This window comes from Canis lupus, chromosome 14, assembly GCF_048164855.1.
Source record: "Canis lupus baileyi chromosome 14, mCanLup2.hap1, whole genome shotgun sequence".
In the NCBI taxonomy this organism is placed as follows: domain Eukaryota; kingdom Metazoa; phylum Chordata; class Mammalia; order Carnivora; family Canidae; genus Canis; species Canis lupus.
This window is the reverse complement of record NC_132851.1, coordinates 65084495-65108161: the sequence shown is the minus strand read 5'-3', so window position 1 is coordinate 65108161 and position 23667 is coordinate 65084495. Positions and strand designations below refer to the sequence as shown.

The window sequence follows — 23667 nt, the reverse complement described above, 5'->3', positions numbered from 1 at the left end:
TCCTTATCTTGTTTTCATTTTGTAACATAAACACTGCCCAGTATATTACATGGATATGTATGGATTTGTTTATTATCTGTCTTCTCCAACCAGATGTGAGTTCTTATAGGTTAGAACTTGGCCTACTTAGATCACTGCCACATCTCAAGTGTCTATCACAACACCTGACACACAGCTTCACTTCAAACCCACCTGCATCCCAGCCTCAGACTCACTCTGCCCTCTAGGTATTCCTGAGAGGGCCAAGGGAGGCTCCATCCCTTCCCACTGTGCTACTTATTTCTGTTTGCAAAAGGCTGTGGTGAGGGGCCAGAGAAGCCCCTTGGACTATACAGTACTAGGAATGATGGGCCAGAAAGAAAATCACTGGCAGGAAATGGGCTCAGCTGTTGTGAGCCCTGCAAGACTGGTGTATATCATTCTTGGTGTAGTTAAGAAAAGAGCAGGTTGTAAGACAGATGGATGAATTAGCCTAGGCTCTGGGCCTTCTCTTCTCCCTAACTGTCTTGGGCAATTGGCCTAGGGGTCCCCTTTCTCTCCCTCCCTGGGACCATCCTCTCCCCATCCACACATTCTTCTTTAAGTTTAAGCTCAGACTCTCATGAAACTTGTTCTCCCTAGAGAATTGTGTTGGTCCTGTGTCATTCCTCTGCAGACTAGAGGGTGAGGTAACCTAGCTTCAGGAGGGCACTTGGCCCATTGCTCTCCCAGCCTATTCACAGAAACTGTATATACAGTATATTCCTGTATATACAGGACCCCAAAGGAGGCTCCAAAGAGCAAGCAGGGCATTGAGGAGCCGAGAGCAAACAATTAACACTAGGAAGAAAACGCCCTACCCACACCCCAGTATACACCGTGTCCTGGTCTGAACCTAATTAAGATCCCTCGCACTGCATTTTTAAAAAAATCAATTGAAATATAATTTATATAAAACACTGTTTAAGTTAAAAATTTATAACCTGATGAACTGAAACATATATATATATATATATATATATATATTATGATTACCATCTTGGCTTTATTTAACACCTCTATCACACCACAGAATTATAATTTCTTTTTTGTGGGAAAACATTTAAGATCTAGTTTTTTGGCAATTTTGAAATATATAATATGGTATTGTTGACTATAATCACTATGCTGTGGATTAGAGCTCCAGAATTTATTCACTTTCTAGTTGCAAGTTTGCACTCTTTAACAACATCTTCCCAGTCCCCAACTCCCCACTGGGCCCCTGGTAACTACCATTCTACTTTGCTTCTACAAATTCAGCTTTTTCAGATTCCACATGTAAGTAATATCATACAGCATTTGTCTTTGTCTGACTTATCTCATTAAGCATAATGCCCTCCAGGTCCACCCATGTTGTCACAAATGGCAGGATTTCCTTCTATCTAATGGCTGAAAATGTTCAACTGAATATACCACATCTTTTTTACCCCTTCATCCATTGACTTGACACTGTTGTTTCCATATCTTGGGTATTGTGAATAACGCTGCAATAAATATGGTTACACAGATATCTTTTTTGATAACCTTTTCTCATTTCCTTTGGATACACACCCAGAAGTGGGATCACCGGATCATAAAATCAATACACAAAAATCAGTTTTGTTTCTATTTACTAACAATGAAATAAATGAAAAAGAAATAAAGAAAACTATCCCACTCAAAAACTACAGGATACTTAGGAATAAGTTTAACTAAGGAAATGAAGGACCTGTATAATGGAAACTACACAACTTTGATGAAGAAAATGGAAGAGGTCACTCACAAAAGTGGAAAGATATCCCATGTTCATGGACTGGAAGAACTAATAGTGCTAACGTATCCATATTACCCAAAGCCATCTATAGATCCATGCAATTCCTACCAAAATTCCAATAGTGTTTTTCACAGAAATAGGAAAAATAGGAAAAAAAAATAATGGTATGAAACCACTAAGGCCCTGAATTGTCATTTCCTGATTTCAAACTATACTATAAAGCTATACTAAAGACATTATGGTACTGGCATAAAAACAGACACATAGAACAATGGAACAAAGTAGAAAGCCCAGAAATAAGCCACTGCATGTAACGTCAACTGTTGTTTGACAGAGAAGCCAAGAACACTTGAAGGGGAAAGGGTACACTCTTCAGTAAATGGTGCTAGGAAAACTACATGTAGAAAAATGAAATTGGACTCCTGTCTTATACTACTTACAAAAATCAAGTCCAAATGCATTAAAGACTTAAATAAAAAACCTGATACCATAAAATTTCTAAAAGAGAACATAGGGGGAAAGTTCCTTGATGTTGGTCTTGGAAATGAGTTTATGAATACGACACCAAAACAAAGGAAACAAGAGCAAAAATCAACAAGCAGGACTACATCAAAAAAAAAAAAAAAAAAAAAAAAAAAAAAAAGCTCCTGCACAATAAAAGAAATGATCAACAAAATGAAAAGGCAACCTACAGAACAGGAGAAAATATTTGCAAATAATATATCACATAAGGGGTTATTATCCAAAATACTTTATAAAAATTACCTAAAGAATGCAAAACAACTCATTAACAAAAACTAATCCAATTAAAAAATGGACAGAAGACATAGATATTTTTCCAAAGAAGACTTCTAAATGGTCAACTAGTACATGAAAAGAAGTTCAATATCACTCATCTTCAGGAAAATGCCTTATAGAGCATACACACAAAAACCTTAGTACTTGAGCCAGGGACATGCAGAGTCTGTGTGGGCCCTGAGTCCATGATCAGCAGATGGGGCCTTTCTCACAGGCTTGTCCCTACTTCCTGCAGGTTTGACCAGAGCTTACTTACCTAAAGCTGCCTAAAAGTACCATGTCTTCATTACTGGAGTCTCCCTGGGGTATGCCTGGCCCAGGCCTTTGGTCTCTAGCAGGGCCTTATGGCAGCAGCAATAGTTCCATTGCTTGAGGCTGGGGGCCTTGGGTCTTGAGGCTGGGGGCCTTGGGTCCCCTGCAGACTTCCACCCTGAGGCCTCCACCCCATTTCTTGGCCAAATGAGCCAATTCAGTCAAGGCTGGCTTGTCCTCTGTCCTTTTTCTATCTAACTGGGATCCTTGCCTCACCTACTATCATCTATCCTCAGACACTTTGGGAACCCTTTCTCAAGAGGCAGGTCACCTGTGGTCAGTTTGTGCCACAGTAAGACCAGCAGGGGTAGAAGGAAGCTTGGGAACTGTCCTAGCTGCTCACCCTAAGCAGATCTCATGCTCTCTTGACACATTTCACTTTGTGGGTTTCTCTTTCCTGTCTGGTCACAATAGGTGGTAACTTATATGCCTTTCCTATTCAGGACCAGTTATAGATGGTGGCTGAGACAAGGCTGAGATCTAGATCTATTCCCCTTGCTATTTTTCCAACTCCTGAATATACTGTATGACATGCATTTCAATAAAAGCATGGCTTAGAGAATTTGAAGGGCTACACTGAAAACATCAGTAATGATCAAGAGATCAAAAGGTCAGTAAAGAGATATGGAAACCACAAAGGGACTTGACATAATTTTCAACATTGCATGAAGTTGTCAAAAAGTGTCTAGTCTTCAGATGCCTGGGTGGCTCAGTTGGTTAAGCAATTCAACTCTTGAATGCTTAATCAACTCTTGATTTCAGCCTAGTTCATGATCTCAGGGTCATGAGACTGAGCCTTATGTCAGGCTCCATGCTAGGCATGGAGCCTGCTTGGGATTCTCTCTCTCTCCCTCTACTTACCCAGTTCCCAACACCACTCTCATGGACACTCTCTCTCTCAAAAAAATAAAAAAAATAAATAAAAAATAAAAAATGTCTAGTCTCTACAAATGATTGAATAATAAAAATGAGTTTAGTTAGAACTGAAGACATTTTGGTGAAATTGTACTATCTACATATCTAAAGTATATCTACAGAGTTCACTGTTAATATTATTAAGATCTGAGTCATGATATGACTTCACTGACATTAGGCATCCACCAATCACACAGGAAGGAGTTAATAAGTGGGTCAGGCTTTGAAACTTACTAAAAAGCAAGCAGTGAGACTATACGATGAGGCTATCACAGCTGAATGAATTAAGGGTAGACTAAATAGTATATGGGGGTTAGAGGAAGATCTCTCTCTCTATTCCAAGTAAGAGATTAGTTTTCAAGTTCTTCTGTACATAATGGATCATTCTTCATCCAGGCATGCCTTTCCATCTAGAAACTATGGATTCCACATCTTTTCACTTCCATATACAATAGCCATATGGCTATATTCAGGTCAATAGGATGCTAGCAAAAGTGATGCATACATCCTCCAGTTCAATTTTCTTAAAGTGAAGCCACTTGTCCTCATCTCTCTTTCACTTTTCAGTGGAAGAAAACATGGATGAGGAGGCAACTGCTTCCAACTTCAACTGTATGGATAAGAATACTCAAGTGGAACAGTGATATGGGCTGTGTGTCTCCCCCAAATTCATATGTTGAAGTCCTAACCATCAGTACCTCAGAATGTCACTATGTTGGTAATTAAGATGATGCCATTAGGATGGACCCTAATCAAATATGACTAGTGTCCTCGTAAGAAGAGGAAAATTGGACATAGACATAGTACAGAGGAAAGCTAACGTGAAGACAGAGAGAAGCTGGCCATCTACAAGTCAAGGAGAGAGGCTGCAGAAGAAATAACCCTGGTGATACTTTGATCTCTGACTTCTAGCCTCCAGATGTGTGAAAAATAAATTTCTGTTGTTTAAACCACACAGTGTTTAGTACTTAGTTATGGCAGTTTTATCAAACTAATACCAACAGTAAGATAGATGAAAGCAGTATCCCCGAACGAAGAAGAGCTGTCTAACTCCAGACTTCAGTAGGTGACAGCTAAACTCCCTTGTTGGAGTTCATGTATTTTGGTGTCCCTTTCTTATAGCAGCATAACCTATACTCTAGTATAATATTTAGAGGGGGAAAAATAGAAACAACATTTAATAAAAGAGACAGAATGAGGCAAATTCTGAAAGATTCACTAAACATAACCATGAATCAGGGCTCCAGCATGGAAAACAGTTGCTAAAAATCTACGGGCCTAAGTCATATATTCCTCAAGATATGGAAAATATGCATACATGAACCGTTTGGAAGCAAGTACAGTTAAAAAATAAAGGGTTGCATTAGAGTAGACATTCTTTTCCAAATAATGTGGCTTATCCATTTTTATAATTTAAATCTGTTTCATCAACACTGTAGTGCACCTAAGACTTATCTCTGTATTTCTATGTATTTCTATAACTTTAAGTCTGCAAAGAGACCCTCTTAGACATTAGCCTCACCTATTCAGACTTTGAGAAAAGAGCCTACACATTATTCCTACCTCTTTCTTTTCAGCAGTTCTTCCCAGCCTTTTTTTTAATTCCCTGTCTTGGGACAGACCAATGAGTGGAGAGGTGTGGTCAGGAGTAGAAGGCAGGGAGGAAAGATGGGAGGAGAAAAGGAGCAGACATTCTAGTTCCTTTCATTCCACTGCAATCCCTGAAGAATTCATCGTAAAACTGAAGTAAAGCTATTAAAAGCTTCAAAAGATTATAGAAACATCTGTGTGGTAGCTAGGAGGTGCAAATGAGGCCTGAGAATTGGCCAGTGCAAACGAGGTTAGCTGAATTAACAGCACGGGAAGTCATTAATTAGACTGTTCAGCTCGCCAAATCCATTCAGAGAATTGCTGTCATAAAAGCAGTATAATTATGAGCTAGTCCAGCACTGCAGACTGCTTTCCAGTCAGAAGAAGCAATTTACAACTCATACCCCATAATCTCTTGTTTCGACCTCATGAGGATATGCTCTTCTTTGTGAGAAATGCATGAAGTTTCTTTCAAAGCTACTAATAGAAGATGACCAGGTTAGAGTAGATGAGCCCCATTGTTGTTATTTTTTTAAATCTGTAGAGCAGATCTAAATTTTTCAAGAGACATTATTTATTGTGTGATTGCTAGTAATGAGAAACAATTCTCAGACAGAGAAAATAATTTTATCACAGATGCTTTTAAGTACAGTTTCTTCTTTTCATGCCTTAAATTAGAGGGGAGAGGTAGGTTCAGGTAACTGAAGGGGAATGGGAAGTATTTGTCAGAGGTTGGAAGCAATGATGAGCTATCTTGAATTCTATAATTAAGGATCAATTCAAACCAAAATTGCATTTCAATTTAGTAATAACTTTAAGGCCCTATTAACTCAAGACACCCAGAGAGGAAAGGTGTTGTAGGGAGGGCCTAACTTGGATCTATATTGAGGAAAAACACCAGTGTGGATTCCCTGGGAGAGGTGTGACACAAACACAAGTGAATAATCAGGTAGTAGAGGTGATTGTGGCATTGGATAGAAGTTTGAACTCAATGACTCATTGCCAGCTAATTTCACTGGACAGGGAGTTAAATATGGGCAGTGCTCACCTTCCACAGTAGCAGAAAAGACCTTACAAACCCCTGTGCAAACTGAAACAGTACAAAGCCATTCTAATGATCGATGGAGGACATTACGTTTGTTCGACCTTTAGAAATTTTTGTCAAAACATTAAAAATCCTCTTTCTATGGTTTATAAATGTATAGGAATTGAAAATAGTACTAAAACATTTCTTTAGAGTGCCATAATATATTTAGAACATTAGAAACACTGAGAATTAAAGGGCTTTATTTATTTGCAGAAACTTCTCAAAAGTAGTTTGAGCAGTGTTTTGTGTTCTTCTGGTCACATACGGTACAGTATTGGGTGAGCACCTTTCCTGCGTCTTGGTGAATTTGGATTCCTTTCCAAATTTGGACCAGCTTCCAACATTTTGTATTTGCCCTTTCAATGCCATGAAAGAGGGTTTTTTAACATGAAGTTTTATGCCAGTGTCACTTCCTCTCGGATATCGTCGTCCTTTTAGCGGCAACCACTTCCTCGTTTGCATCGACATGTTGGATTTCACCAAGTTCCTCTGGCTGCGTAGCCAGAATCTCAAATGGCAAGTGGGGGCACTCTCGACATCCCATTGTCAGGTGTTCCAAATTCTATTTTCAGCATTATATGTTCATGTCAGGGTTTTTCTTTGCTTTCCATTTCTTTGCTGGCAATTCCCTCTTTCTTGATCTATCTTTGTAACATGTCATGTAGTTTATTAGCGAGAAACAAGGAGTCAATAGAATGACACACTTTGTTGTTTGAGCTGAGTAACGGGTGTGCCACGACTGACCATGAATAGACTTGAAGTAAGTGATGTCATTGGCCACAGATCACAGTGCACATTTGTTATTTGCATAATGATCTGTAGATTGAAGGGCTAGCAGAGAAGTTTGCACTTTATGCAGCTACAGTTAATATAGCAGGCTCACTGAAATTTGGGCCACATTGTTGCAGGACTGGTGTTATTTACCTAAATCACAGTAACTGAAATTGTGCATATCAGACCATGTAGAGAGGACTGACATATGTTGATATTGTTGTCTAGGCACTCTTAGAACTTGCTATTATACATATCCTGGGGGAAACATAAAAGAAATAATTTCACATCTCAAAAGGAAAGTATTAATCCAGTGAAATACAGGATAGTGAAGATAATGCAGGATAGAAATTCCAAGTTCCTGGTTATGAACCCACTGTGCTGCATCACATGTCATCTCAGGGAGGATGCCCAGGTTCTGTGTGCTTCTGTGAAATGAGGGATAATAGTAATGCCTGATAGGGCTATAATAAGGATTAAATGAATAATTCAGGTAAAAGTCTGAGGACAGTAAGCATCTCTCAAACACTGCTATTATTATAAAATGAAGAATAATTCCAAGCGATCTGAGAAGAGGGTATCCCCATGTAAGAAAGCCTCTTCCACCTTCCCCACCCTCAATATAATTTTCTACTAGATATGCTTGCTTCCTTTCTAAGAACATTGGCAATTTTATGACTGAGGTGGCAGGGAATTGTTGGAGGAGCAGTGAAGGGAGGGACAATCATTTGTCTCCAGGCCATTTGAGTCCTGACCCCCATACCAGTCCACCAGTTCAAGAAGGGCTATAAATGTATATATTCCATTCAATTTTATTTTGAGCTCCAGAGAAGGAGCTCAAAATAAATTCAATTCAATTTTATTTTGAGCTCCAGAGAAGGAGAACAAAGCAAGAAGGAAGCAAAGAATGGAGCAGTGAAAAAATAAGAATGAGAAACCCTTGTATATGAAGGAAGATGTGGTCTAGAGCAAATTATATCTAAATTAAAAACCCTGACATTAACATCAAAAAGAAATATTTAGAGTGATTTGTGTCCCCTTTCATCAAGAACTATAGTAAGGGATGAGGCAACCTTCATGTTGTGTCTAATATAAAATATCACCCATAAATGAGGAGCCTGATTCAAAACTGACACCAAAACATCGAATAACAAAGAAGATTACAAATAAGCATCCACATCTTCTTAGAAAGAAAATAGATAAAATGCCTCCTGGTTTAACAAATCATTGAATTTGCAATTATTCACATATTCTTGCTATTTCCCAAGGTGGGGTGAATAATGAAATTGTTATTTAAAAAATCGTTCCTGCCAAAGGCCATCCCGTTTTCCTTTATTAGACAGCTGAACATTTCTGCAAGGACAATTTATTTTAGCACTTGATTTTACCTGCATTCACATGTTTCTGTTGGCTGAAATGTTGGAGTGAAATGCTCACCGATACTCACAAAGTAGCCACACTTTGCCTATGGCAATTGGCAGCCAAGTGCTACCTATAAGTTCTGCAGCATAACCCAAGTTAAAGTTCCTCCCGCTCAGCCAAGGGATCATCCCTTACCTCAGGTTAAGTCCTGACGAACAACCTGACGAGCAACATGTCAAAACCTATCATTTGCCTGCTCCTCTGGGTGGCTGAGTCATGGCCTCATTCGCAAGGCCTTCTTTACCAGGTCCGGGTCTTCCCTAGGGTCCTGGGACTATGAACCAGGGGGTAGCAGGAGTAATATTATCAATCAGATGAGCATATCTTATTACTGGATCAGAAAAACCTGACCTTCCAAAAGTTTCTGTGTTTTCACAGGATCACCTGGTCGCAATCAGCTAAATGTCCAAGATGCACCAAGTGTTCGGGCTGGGGAGAGCCACTGCCAGGACGGCTGCCATTTAACTGCTAATACCCCTGATGGCCAAGCAAAGCTGCAAAGTTACTGGGCTACAATGCTAGGTCTAAAAAGTACCTCTCTGTCTCCCAGTCCAATGCTCTTTCATTTATCTTATACCTTTCTGTCACTTCCTCTTTTTTAGAAAAAAAAATTAATGTATGTTTAGATACACATAACTGCAGCTCAACCTAATAGAGTCTACCAAGTACAGTGTACACCATCTGAAGTACATCATCTATGTGTGACTGCGCATGGGCACATACCCCAAAACGCTCACTTTTTTAAAAAATGTTTTTAGAATACCCCCATAAACAAAATACATTCTCAGCTACACATAAGGATGCATGGAAACGGTCTGAGACCAATGAACAATCATATGAGAGAAGGGTTTGTTTTTTTTTTTTTAAGATTTTATTTATTTATTCATGAGAGACAGAGAGATAGAGGCAGAGACACAGGCAGAGGGAGAAGCAGGCTCCATGCAGGGAGCCAGACGTGGGCCTCAATCCCGGGACCCCAGGATCATGCCCTGGGCCAAAGGCAGGCGCTAAGCTGCTGAGCCACCCAGGGATCCCCGAGAGAAGGGTCTTAAAAGATGTGTCAAACTGCTGGGTAAGCCTGCCCTACAAGCACAGTCAAGGTTGTGAACTGTAAATGTCTCTGCTTTCCTTGCCTCGAGCTGGTTATCGTGCTCTGTCCATGCCATCTGGATGCATCATAAGCATATGGTGATTTTGCAACAGACACACGGTTACTGTAATGTTATCAAGAAGCAGAATGACAGTGCAAGAATAAGCAATAAAATAAGGTCAGGTTTTATTTTTTTTTAAGATTTTATTTATTTATTCACGAGAGACACACAGAGAGAGGCAGGCAGAGACCCAGGCAGAGGTCAGAAGCAGGCTCCATGCAGGGAGCCCGACCTGGGATTTGATCCCGGGTCTCCAGGATCACGCCCTGGGCCGAAGGCAGACTCTAAACCACTGAGCCACTCAGGGATCCCAAGGTCAGGTTTTAGAATGAAATGTATCCTTACTCTTTCAGGTTGAGAAATTCAGATAGATTATTGATATCTGACATTACTGACTGAACATGACAAATGAAATAAAGAAATGAGGTCACTTCCTAAAGAGTTTAACACGCACATATATGCAGACAGACACCCATGGTTGCTTAGAGAGCCACATCTGCTAGACTGGAAGCTCCATCACTGGCAGGAACTTATGAATGACGGCCTAGGTGGGCAGCAGTGTGCTGTTTGTACTTTGCTCTTATTTGCCCTTCTGTCCCCAAAATGTATTGCTACACATGTGCCCTCAGGTTTTTCTTTTCTGTTTCAGCACCAGGCTCAGATTGCCTACCCGATGCTCCCTGGAATATCACAAACATAGGGCCAATACCCTAGAACACTTGGATGCCTGCGTGTTTGGTTTCATTCAATACCATGCTAGGACTTGGATAAAACATCAGCTGATGATCAGATTCCAGGAGGAAATGTAAAATTTGGAATTATTTTTAAAATGGCATCATCTATTATTCCTTTCAGTTTTTCTATAAAGACATACCTATAACTGATAAAGTTCCTGACATGGTCCAGATTCAACCCCCCCCCCCGCCGCCCTCCCCCCCCCCAAAAAAAGTTCTTGACATGGCCTTGCTTTGTTTGGCCAGAAGATCAATCTAATATAGATGATATTTCTTTTTTTTAATATTTTATTTATTTATTTATTCATATATATATATATATATATATATATATATATATATAGAGAGAGAGAGAGAGAGAGAGAGAGAGAGAGGCAGAGACACAGGCAGAGGGAGAGCAGGCTCCATGCAGGGAGCCCGACGTGGGGCTCGATCCCGGGTCTCCAGGATCATGCCATGGGCTGCAGGCGGCACTAAACCGCTGAGCCACCGGAACTGCCCTAGATGATATTTCTAATATGAACATATCTCCATTTACTTTACTAAATTCATATCTCATTGGACATCTAAGATTCATTATACTGAAAACCTGAATGCCTCTAAGTATCTGATCCTCTTCCACATCTTTAAAACACAGGTGAGAATGTTGACTTGAATTAACAAGGTAACTCTCTAGATCTGAAATATTGCTAGGATTAGCAAACACATCCCAAGATGCCTTCTGGCATTATTTTTTTAAATATTTATTTATTTATTCATGAAAGACATAGAGAGAGAGGCAGAGACATCGGCAGAGGGAGAAGCAGGCTCCATGCAGGGAGCCCCGCCTTCTGGCTTTAAGTGTGAACGGCTGAATACATAGCATGATGGTAAAGTATAGAGACACACTCTCAAAAATCAAAATAATGCCTGGTAGAGAAGGTCACCTGAATTCTTTCACTAAAAACCTGCACTATAAGGAATTTAATCCTAAAACTAAATATTAATAGTGTAATTATACTTTCCTCCCAAGAAGTGAGAGGAAAAAAGAAGGAAGGAAGGAATAAAGGAAGGAAGTGGGGGAGGGAAGAAAAGAGGCTGGAAATATGTAAGTGACTAAGCTCTTTTCCCTCAGAGGAAGGAGGTAGAATGATTAATAACCTAATAGTGCCTGCATCAAACACAAAGTTTCTCTCTCTACCATCAGAACATGCAAAGTAGAATCTTTCACTTTCCCCTTCACTCATCAAAAGAGATATAGTTTATTACCTTCAAAGTCCACATCTCCAACCAGTTTTGTCTTTCCTGTCACTGGGTCATGGACATAGTTGATACCCACATCAATTACAGCAGCACCTTCTTTAACCATATCAGATGTAATCAACTTTGGAATACCTGAAAGCAAAACAGAGTTGTAAGACACTCTGGAAAAGACTTCAACTTCATCCTTGAGCCTAACAATGTATACGTCTAATGCTTTGTTGTCATGGTTTTAAACACTGTATAAAAATACACTGTTTCTAGGAAGACACTAACTGCACTTGATCCTTTCTGATCAAGCAGAAGAACAAAGGCAGCACATGGGAGCTTCTGTGCATCAAACCCTACCTGGATTTACCCTTTCACCTCAGAGATTTCTCCAGATGAGTTCCCACTGGAGGAGCATCCTTTTGTATTTCATGCACTGTAAACAGCACGGGGACATTATAGATATGAATAACAGGCTCCTGGAAAATTATTTGGAAATTGGAGAGAAGGAAGGGTGGAGTGGAGTGCAGGGGAGGAATCAAAAGAAAAAAGATGAAGCAATAATAATTCGAATACTCAGGGTTGTGGTAAATGATAAAGTGTTGTACACATAGTGGTATCAACTCTAAATATGAGGTATTATCTTGGGCTTTCTTATTTTTTCTTGGTTTCTTTGATTCATTATGTTTTTATATGACTTGGAAAGGTATAAGACATTCTAAGCTCTACTCACTATTTCCTCATTGCAGTTTGAAAGATGGCTCTACAGGGAGCCCGGGGGGGGGGGGGGCGCTCAGCGGTTTAGCGCCGCCTTCAGCCCAGGGCCAGATCCTGGAGATCTGGGATCGAGTCCCACGTTGGGTTCCCTGCATGGAGCCTGCTTCTCCCTCTGCCTGTGTCTCCGCCTCTCTGTCTCTCATGAATAAATAAGTAAAATCTTAAAAAAAAAAAGAAAGAAAGAAAAGAAATATACCTCTACAGGGGTCTTATGTTACCATTCATTTTCTATATTTTCAAACTTTATTTCAAGTACAACATCACAAGGTAACAATGGTTGATGTTTCAATTATTTTTGTTAATAATTAAGATATCATCCCCAAACTTAGTGTCTTAAACAACACTTCGTTATTACATTTCATAGTTCTGTGGGTTGACTGAGCTCAGTTGGATGGATCTTCCTTGGGGTCTTTCATCTACTTGGAATCCGACAGTGGCTGAGGCTGGAGTTATCCTAAGATGTGACTGGGCTGACTATCCAAGACGGCTCACTCACATGCCTGCAGTTGCCGCACATGCTTGGAGCTCAGCTGGGACTATCAACTGGAGTAAGTAGGTGTGGCCTCTCCTGTGGCTTGGGCTTCCTGGCAGCTGGCTTCCAAAAAAGAGTGCTCCAAGAAACACGGAGCAGAAGTTGCCAGTCACTTAAGGCTGGAACCTGGAAGCTGTGTTATACCACCTCTGTTATATTTTACCAGCTAAGCAGTGGCAGAGATTTCACTTTTCAGTGAGAGGAAAATCCAAGGTTGTGGCCATCTTTACCACCACCGTGTCTAGGAGGTGACTCACTCATTTTCACATTCTGCATCCCTTGCAAGAAAAGGACACATGTTGTGTTGTCAGAAGCTTTCTTCTACATTTAAACTATCCATTTAAGCATTCCAGATGGCTTAAATGTCACCTTGTTGTCATAAGAGTTTTAGTACAAGAATTTAAAGGCTATAAAGAAATGGTCAGTACTAAAGTAGATGTAGCTATTTGATAGGTTCCTCAACCACATAATATTATAACCAATGAGGCATTGATGTTTGAAATGTTTTTTCTCTAGCTTTCCTATCCTAGCCCATAGAACTTTTTCCTTTTAAATCAGTTCTAGTTTAAATATTGAGTATTTTTCTAAAGATAGTCAGAAATCCTGTTTCTTTTTGGCATCCAACAGAAAAAGAAAACATAGCCTTTTGGCTCTCTGAGCAGCGCCATGGCAGTTGGCAAGAATAAGCACCTTATGGAAGGCAGCGAAAAGGGAGCCAAGAAGTAAATGGTTGATCCATCTTCGAAGAAAGATTGGTATGATATAAAAGCACCAGCTACGTTCAATACAATAAATTTTGGAAAAACATTAGTTATTCAAAGAGCCAAAACAGGATCTGATGGCCTCAAGGGCAGTGTTTTCAAAGTGAGCTTTGCTGATCTGTTGAACAATGAAATTGCGTTTAGAAAATTCAAGCTAATTACTGAGGATGTTCAGGGCAAAAACTGCCTAATTTCCATGGTGTGGATCATTTCATTACCCATGACGATATGTGCTCCATGGTCAAAAAGTGGCAGACTCATGTTGATGTTAAGACTACTCATGATTATTTGCTTTGTCTGTTCTGTGTTGGTTTTACTAAAAAAAACCACAATGATCAGATTCAGAAGACCTGCTATGTTCAGCACCAACAGGTATGCCAAACTCAGAAAAAGATGGTGCAAAATCATGACCTAAGAGATGCAGGCAAAAGACCTGAAAGAAATGGCCAAAAAATTGATTCCAGATAGCATCAGAAAAGATACAGAAATACCTTGTCAGTCTACTTATTCACTCCATGATGTCTTTCTTTGTCAGAAAAGTAAAAATGCTGAAGAAGCCCAAGTTTGAAATAGGAAAGCTCATGGGGCTTCATGATGATGGTAGTAGTTCTGCTACTGGGGATGAGATAGGTGCTAAAGTTGAATGAGCTGATAGATAGGAGTCACCAGTCCAAGAATCTCTTTAAAACTCAGACTTTTAATGGTGACAAAAAATCTTATTTGTGATGCTTAATTTCTAATCATTCTTTTTTTTTTTAAATTTTTATTTATTTGTGATAGTCACAGAGAGAGAGAGAGAATGAGGCAGAGACACAGGCAGAGGGAGAAGCAGGCTCCATGCACCGGGAGCCCGACGTGGGATTCGATCCCGGGTCTCCAGGATCGCGCCCTGGGCCAAAGGCAGGCGCCAAACCGCTGCGCCACCCAGGGATCCCTCTAATCATTCTTTTTAAATAATCTAAGCTTAGTGAATCAGATGTTCTGAACTAATGGTGAAATGAACTTTTCTTAACTGCTGTATGGATTTTATCCACTGCTCTTAGGTACTAAAGAGCTCTAAAAGATTAGTGATCTTTTTTTAAGCCATAGTGATCTGGATGGAAGTTTTATAGATGGTTAATAAAAGGAAAACTTTTCTTTAAAAAAAAAAAGGAAACATACATTGATTATAATTTCAGGAACTCCTTTTAAGATGAAAATGTTGATGAAATAGTTATTAAAATTCAGCTACTATGCTTCTGAGAAAGATCCAAATTTCCCTCCCAATTGTAGTTGTTCATTACATTTTCTCAGTGAATATCAGACTGGCAATAATAAATGCACAATTTACAAAATGGAGGGAAATGTGTGTTTGATTTTAATTCTCAGGAAAATTACAAAATGGAAAAACCTTAAATACATGTTTATTTTTTTCCGAGGATGACATCACATATACCCATTGTAGAAAATCTAGAAAATATCTAGGTTTAAGATGAAAAAAAAATCACTATAATCATGCCATTCAAAGACAGTAAGCATATATTTTTTTAAGATTTTATTTATTTATTCATGAGAAACAGAGAGACAGAGAAGTAGAGACACAGGCAGAGGCAGAAGCAGGCTCCCTGCAGGGAGCCCGACGTGGGACTCGATCCCGGGTCTCCAGGATCATGCCCTGGGCCAAAGGTGGCGCTAAACCACTGAGCTACCCAGGCTGCCCAGTAAGCATATTTTTATTGTGTTTCTAGGATTTCAAAATATTTATATGTCATATATAAAATACTTATAACTTTGCTAATATTGCATTTATGTACCCTACCATTTTGTCATTAAAATTAAATTGTGAGCATTTTCCCGTTTTATCAATTATTTGACATTTAAAACCCACATGAAATAATTTATTATATGAATTACCATAAGTTACATAGTTCTGAACTTTTTAATATTTTGCTATTATAATTAAATGCAGTGATAAAAAAAATGCAGTGATGATCATTTCTGTTCAGAAAACTACAGATGATTTTTTTAAAAGATTTTATTTATTTATTCATGAGAGACACACAAAGAAAGAGGCAGAGACACAGGCAGAGGGAGAGGCAGGCTCCAGCAGGGAACCCAATGTGGGACTTGATCCCGGGACTCCAGGATCACGCCCTGGGCCAAAGGCAGGCGCTAAACCGCTGAGCCACCCAGGCATCCCTGATTTCTTTCTTTCTTTTTTTTTTTTATGCATCCCTGATTTCTTAATTACAGCATCAAATTTGACAAAATTTTTCACTAAACCCTTATTAACTTGGTGGAAAGACATGGGTTGGACAAAAGCTACTATTGTTATAGGTCATGGATAGTTAAATAACGTTTTCCAAAAAATGGTGATCAATGCATCTGTAAAAAGGTCTATTGAGGTCTTCCATGAAAAGTATTTGTTGATGCCATTTTAAAATTTTTTTATGGGGATCCCTGGGTGGCGCAGTGGTTTGGCGCCTGCCTTTGGCCCAGGGCGCGATCCTGGAGACCCGGGATCGAATCCCACGTCGGGCTCCCTGCATGGAGCCTGCTTCTCCCTCTGCCTGTGTCTCTGCCTCTCTCTCCGTGTGTGACTATCATAAATAAATAAATAAATAAATAAATAAATAAATAAATAAATAAATAAATAAAAATAAAAAAAGAATAAAAAAATGCTCCACAAAGAAAGTATATACTGCCCTTATTCCTCACTAGGGATATTCACAATCACATAAAGAAGGAATTAATCTGGGAAGGTTATAATGCCTTCCATTTCTACGATATTTTTAAAAAAGATTTTATTTATTTATCTGAGACAGAGTGCCAGAGAGAGAACACGAGCAAAAGGGAGGGGCAGAGGTAGACTCAGACTCCCCACTAAGCAGGGAGCCCAATGCAGGGCTCAATCCCAGGACCCTGGAATCATGACCTGAGCTAAAGGCAGATACTTAACTAACTGAGCCACCCAGGCACTTCCATTTCTAGGATTCATTTTATTATTTTATTTTATTTTATTTTATTTTATTTTATTATTTTTTTAAAGATTTTATTTATTTATTCATGAAAGACACACAGAGAGAGGCAGAGAGAGAACAGGCTCCGTGCAGGGAGCCCGATGTGGGACTTGATCCCAGGACTCCAGGACCACGGAGTTCATTAATTATATTTTTAAAGGCACTGAAAAGAGATTTCTTAGACATGATATATTTAGCTCCCCAAGTATACAAATGCAATATATTTAAATTCTTATCACTTGAGTTACAGTGGTATAGAATTAAAAACTATTTAAATATTTGGTAAAAGGGACTCCTGGGGTAGCTCAGCGGCTTAGTGCCTGCCTTTGGCTCAGGGTGTGATCCTGGAGTCCCAGGATTGAGTCCCACATCAGGCTCCTTGCATCGAGCCTGCTTCTCCCTCTGCCTATGTCTCTGCCTCTCTCTCTGTCTCTCATGAATAAATAAATAAAATCTTAAAAATAAATAAATAAATAAATAAATAAATAAATAAATAAATAAATATTTGGTGAATATTTAACACCAATAGGTTTTAAATGCTATTAGTTGTTGTTTTCTGTTTTTTGGGGTTTTGGGTTTTTTTTTTTTTTTTTTTTTACATTTTGTGAAAGTTGAAAATGAACTTTTCTTATAGTTCAAATAACTATTTCCTATGAGCTTTATTTTTATTGATTGATTTATTAATTTATTTTTGCTGTGATCATTCCATGGAAACCTATCCTTAATTCTTACATAATTCGAAGACTCAAGCATTGTAGGTGAGAACCGAAACTATCCACACCCACATAGCTTACTGTATACATTAATATGACTTTATTATTCTACTATCTTCATCAAGATGACTTTATTATTCCAGGAAACTCTTGCTCTGAAAGACAGAAGTTGCAAATAATTTCACTGTCTTGAGAAGTTATTTAAAAACTCATTTTAATTAACATCCAATTGTTTGACTTTTCAGTAGATAGTATCAAATGACTCTTTGTTCTCCAAGACTCTCGAAAATCCTTGCTTCAAAATCCTCTCCTTGTTTACCCACCAATCCTAGCCTTTTATATTATGATCTTTACCTAATTCTAAGCAAGCCTCCACATTAAAAGATTTGCCTTAAAACAAATTTCGACATCTAAGAATCCCAAATTTGCTTCTATACCCCAAGACACTACTAAGGCAAACTGGCTTTTGGGAGCTGAGGGGGCATCCCTGATTTGTGGAATTTTATGATTTCTGTGGTATAAATACTGTTCTATGGCAAATGACATCAACTGAACATAGAAAGAGAAGCTCAGAATCAACCTTCACAGGCTGGATGATTTTAGGAAGCTCCAGGACAGCGCTCTTCCTAAAAGACTGCTAAGACAGTGTTTTCCCACGCTTCTATAACCATAAGCTCAGATTGTTTTATCAATGGATTGTTTGGGTATTTAGGGAGAGCCAGTACTCAACAATATTGGGGACCCATGAAGATCTCATCAATAATCACTCTTGGCCATGACTCAAGATTTCAACTCAAAACCATGGGTGCCTCTGTGGCCCCTAGAGCCTCTTGCTGAGATAGGGAGCTATTGGTCTCTCTGACTGGAATGATGAGGTCAGTCTTGTTTTTGAGTCTGAACTTTGGTTTCTTTTATTAAAGCTCCCCAAATGCTGGATTTATTTTGTCTTCTATGAATAAGGAACCCTCTTTAGGAATCTTTGATTACCTGATCATTTAAAAATCTTTTTTTTTTAATTTAAAAATCTTTTATCCTTAGTAGAGATCAGTCATTACTTAGAATGAAATTTGTCTATGTCCCTGTCATTTTTGTTGTATATCTATATGGGAGAAGTTCACAGGGAGGATATGTGAGTAACCTGGATAAATCCATTCTTCAAACTGGCCCTAGGAATTGAGAAATTCAGAGAGTATCTTCTGAACTTTGGAAAATCCTGTGGAAAAACTATGCCTCAGGTCACTAAGTAAAATTTTATGAGAACTTTTTTCATAAAACAAGAGCCTTGTTTTGTCTGTGAAATCTCCCCAAACCTTTCTGTCTGGGGAGAGCCACAAATTGGTCAGGTTTGTAGCTGGAGACAGGCCAGCCATTAGACAAGGGGGGCGGGGGGGTGAGGCACAAGGTATACAAGCAGCACTTTCAACTCACCAGTCCCAGACTCTCCTGGATTTGCCTCAGTACCAACACTCTTATTCCCTCTGATATAGACTCCTGCTTCTTACATGTTTATACCAATTCCCAAATTCTTATGATTACCTTTCTAGATGGCATTATTCCACCAAGAATAATTTAGAATTATAATAGCCATCTTGAAGAACTTTTGAGGTGAACAAAAGTGTTTGTTGGAGACTTATGTTACAGCGTAAAGGAACAGAATTCCACACATCCAGTGGTCTGCGTTTTTTACTGTTTTTGAGGAATTTTCCAAAGGTATTCAGAATCCAAAACTGTTCCCTTAAAAGATGTCTTGGCCACGGCAAACAAAAGATAAAAACCTAAAATTGGTGTCTCTTCTAGATTCCTCCAAATCTCAGTACAATCCTAATAGCCTTCATCCTATTATTCCTCAGCTATTTCTGCCATTTTCTTCTGACTTGTTCCTTTCTCTCCTGGCTGGCCAGAAACCTCCAGAGTGCAAGGAAAACTGCTTTGGTTTTAAGATCCAGTCTTATTCTGAGCTGAAAGCCAGTGTTAAAGATTTTCCAAAATCTAGAAAGGTTTGTTTTCCAAAATAAGCTCAAGTTAGAGTAAAACTAATAGAGAACTGATCCTTAAAACATTCATCCTCCTAGTTAAAAACCCCAGTGGGTAAGGATGTATTTTCATTCAGAATTTTAGAGCCATAAATGGAATATCCATTCCCTGTTTCCTATAGTAGCAAACTCAAATTCTATTGTCTTTGAACCTCCTGAGGCAATATATTGTGGTTTTAGATTTGTATTTTGTTTTCTTTAGTGTCTCTTTAGATCATAATAATCAATACTTATTTGCCTTCTTCTGAAAATATCAACACTGTACCCATCTGGGCCTGCTATGCCTAGAGTCTACTAAGGCACTTCACACCACACTTCTCACAAGTCCTCAGCCAGGGCCTAAAGAATTCCTGGAATTCTACTCTTTCATTCAGATGAGGACTCAGGACAGAGAATCCATTTCAGAAGATAAGAATCAGAAGTGGAATCTGAAGTTTCTAACAGTTCAAAGTACTTTTATATTAAGCTGGTCCATCAGCAAATATATTCCAGAAGTACAGACGACAGAAGAAACATTACTTATGTATAATAAAGTAGGTATTAGATTTTACAGAAGCATTTGCTGTTATGAACTCCCATCCTGATATTTAATAGTTTTCAAAACTCTCAATTGGCTAAATTCCTGATAAAACATTTCAATTCTATATACTGGGATATTCAGTAATACATGAAATTTAATTGCTACATACTTATGATATCATCATTAAAAAATTCTAGCTTACAAATATAATTACACGGTAAAGCCCAAGGCCAGTTTATAGAGGAAGGCTTATATTTTTTTCCCCAAGCCAATTAATCCATCTATGAATTTATTTCTGAGAGAAAAAAAAGACCTATTATTAATACAGATTTTCAGAAATAATTGGGATAATTATTTTATGGTGAACTATTCTCATTAGAAAATTTAGTAAGTGGATTTCTGATTTATCTAGGATTTCTCTATTGTAGGTGAAAATCTCTTTCATTGATAAGTAGACTAACCCATGGGTGAGCTACACTGAATCACGCTACTTCAAAAGTTATGACTTTCTTATTAGATGACTACAAATCTGTTATTGGGTGATTCCTTATATGACAAATATGAAATAAATCACCAGTGTTTTCTTAGTGAAATATAATGAATAAACATAACACCTTAAAAACAATGCCAATAAGGGGCACCTGGATGCCTCAGTCAGTTAAGCATCTGACTCTAGTTCAGGTCATGATCTCAGGGTCTCCTTGCTCTGTGAGGCGTCTGCATGTCCCTCTGCCCCTCCCCCACTTGTACTCTTGTGCTTTCTCAAATAACTAAATAAAATCTTTAAAAGGGGGCCACCTCGGTGGCTCAATGATTGAGTGTTCACCTTTGGCTCAGGTTGTGATCCCAGGGTCCTGGGGGATCCCTGTGGGGAGCCTGCTTCTCCCTCTGCCTATGTCTCTGCCTCTCTCTCTGTGTTGCTCATGAATAGATAAAATCTTTAAAAAATCTTTAAAAAAACCCCCAACAACACCAATACCTAAAGCACACACAGAGCACAATAGTATAGCCTAGGTGCTAAGTTTACCCTGATATGAAGGTGTAACCATTACCCCTTGAGCAAGTTTGAGGCTATATCCTTAGTCCTATTAATTAGAATTCAAACTGAATATTTTCAGATGTCTATTTGACAATGTCAGAATTGAGTTCACATGAACTAAAAAAAAAAAAATCCCTTCCTTATGAATCCTCCTATCGTGGTCATCTTTAAGTCTTTATGAAACGGCTCAGTCAAGGCATCCTGATAAAAGGAAGCACCATATTTACACATCAATTTAATTAGTAGAGTTCAAAGGGCTGTGCAAACATTATCTAATTAAACTTCACAACAATTCAGTGAAGCAAGAGAAGGTTTACCCATTATCCTCATTCACAGAAGAGAGATTTTGAGGTGCTGAGAGGCTAAATGATTTCTTAGTTTCACAATGATGAGTCAGAGGTGAGGCTGGGAACAAAACCAGAACTCTTGTTCAGATATAAAAGTAACACCATGGAAATGCTTATTCAGGTGGATCACTCCTGCCGATGGAAGTTGTCCTTCTACATAAATAACAAGAGTAATTGCAGTGGAATTTGTATGAATGTGTACGTTTCTCTCTAGATTAGAAAAGCTTTCTTCAGCATTATTTGCTTTGAGAGTCATATGATGGCTAACTGTATCCTAAATAGAACCTACAATACTAGTAAGAGTACTTCAGTGTCTTCCTCCCAAAGCCCCCCTGTTATTTCTAGGAACCTTCAAAAAGTTATTTATAAACTAGTGAGTCAGTGGCAATGACTACAGAGCATATTTTCTTTTTCTCTGGCTTCTTTGGTTCCTATTGGGTATTATTTGGCTGTGATGCATATCATTAGAATATACTGTCCATACCAAGGACAATCTCTGGATATCTAACAAAGCCTCTAATCCTTGGGGTGCCAGAACAATGCCAGGTTTCTCACAGAACTGAGGGCTAGCAGGATCCTGCTCTTTGCCATATTTGATCATTTAGGAGTATGGAATCCCTTTGTTCTCAGAAATTCACAGGATCACTCTTGAGTAGTTCCCTCAGCTTCTGCCTTGAATCTTTTCTCTCCAAAATCCAGTGAACTTGTAGGAGCTGGATGCACACTTCTCTTTTCTTCCTCTCATCAACCAAACCTTGTTCCCTTCAAATAGACATTGGTGCATCTGGGGCATGAGTAGAGGTTGAAGGACAGTGGGGGTAATGGGCAGGGGGCTATATTACTAACCACTATGCTATATACACAGAGTATTAAAGTCAAATGGAATGGATTTCAAACATTTTTAACCCCTTTCTTTAAAGGAAAAATGTTTACCAAGCTCAATATGTAACATTATCAAAGCAAGGAGAAATGTACTAGTTGCAAAGAGATGGGGTTGGGGGGTGGTGCTCTACAGCCAGCCAACAGCCCCTTAGGTTCCCCAGAGTCAAATTTGAAAACTAGGGAGTCCAATTCCTTTTCTTTAAGGATGTAGCTCCTAAAGGCCAGATAGTCTCAATAATGCATACAAAAGAGACCCGATATTCAGGAAACACAAAACATTTTTGGATAATCCCTGTAATTCCCTTTGTCTATAGTCCTAGACCTTCCCTTCTCCTGTCTCATTGTGGGCTGGTGTCAGCCTATTGGTAACCAGTTTTGTGGCTGGACCAGCCCTTGTGGCTTTTATTATGACTGTAAGACATTGTCAGCAATAACCATCAGGAAACTTTGAGAAAAAGGAAAAGTTTATTATTTATATGACAGCACACCATGGGCACACAGTGAAGTCACCCATAAGGAGAGATATACAGGCCTGGGATTCTGCTTTCATTGTGGGTTAGGGTGGAAATTTAAAGTGCAGGAAGAGAAAACACAAAGCAGCCCAAGTGCTCAGTTATCAAAACCAACCAAGATCTCTGGCAGGGAGGGCCAGCCTGGCTCTTTATCTAGTAGCTGGAGAGGTGTTTACTGGAGATAGCCATCTTTGAAATGGATGCCTCTTTGAAGTGTATGCCTTGGCAATCAAAACTCTTAGGCCTAGCTTATTAGGCACTTGGTTTACAAAAAGCAGCCATCAGAGCTTAATGCCACACACCTCCTTGAAGCAGTCAAGCTGTGGCTGAGACCATCTGTGCTTACAGACTCAGAGAAGTGATACAGACAGGAAAGAGGAGAGAGAAGAAGGAATTCCTCTCTGGCTCTTGGATTTCAAAAGACTAACACTTAGGAAAGATAGAGGGACTCAAGCTAGAAAAAGGGCTAAATATAAAGTCAGGACAGTTGGAAGAGGTGGTGAGAGCTTAAGACTTGAGAGGTTCCCAGGGAGACGTTGCCAGTCAATGTGCCTTGGGCTGTGTCTTGGAGAGTTGGCAAAAAATCCAGTATTGGTTTGGGATGTTCAAAAACAAAGGCATCTTTTCCTCATGGTCTGGGTGGAGGTTCAGAAGGTGTCATGGCTCCAAATAATTAAATGGATCTAAGAAGAGCCTAGGCAGATGCCTTAGACACTTAGTTAAGAGTTTACCACTGCAGGGATGCCTGGGTGGCTCAGTGGTTGAGTGTCTGCC

The 23667-nt window shown here is 39.1% G+C and overlaps 1 protein-coding gene across 4 annotated transcripts in view; it reads right to left on the bottom strand.

Annotated features, from left to right (window-relative positions):
* The window catches only part of MTHFD2L (methylenetetrahydrofolate dehydrogenase (NADP+ dependent) 2 like), a 136936-nt gene that overhangs the window by 23189 nt on the left and 90080 nt on the right, over window positions 1-23667 (bottom strand). For 3 of the 4 annotated variants that reach the window (XR_012007227.1, XM_072775386.1, XM_072775385.1), the window contains exon 8: window positions 11800-11925. The exons of the other annotated variant lie outside the window; for it this stretch is intronic. Coding sequence is in view for 2 of the 3 variants with exons in the window: in XM_072775386.1 (XP_072631487.1) it covers window positions 11800-11925 (126 nt within the window). In the remaining variant the exon portion in view is untranslated. The remainder of the gene's footprint in view (window positions 1-11799; window positions 11926-23667) is intronic. 4 annotated transcript variants of the gene reach the window in all.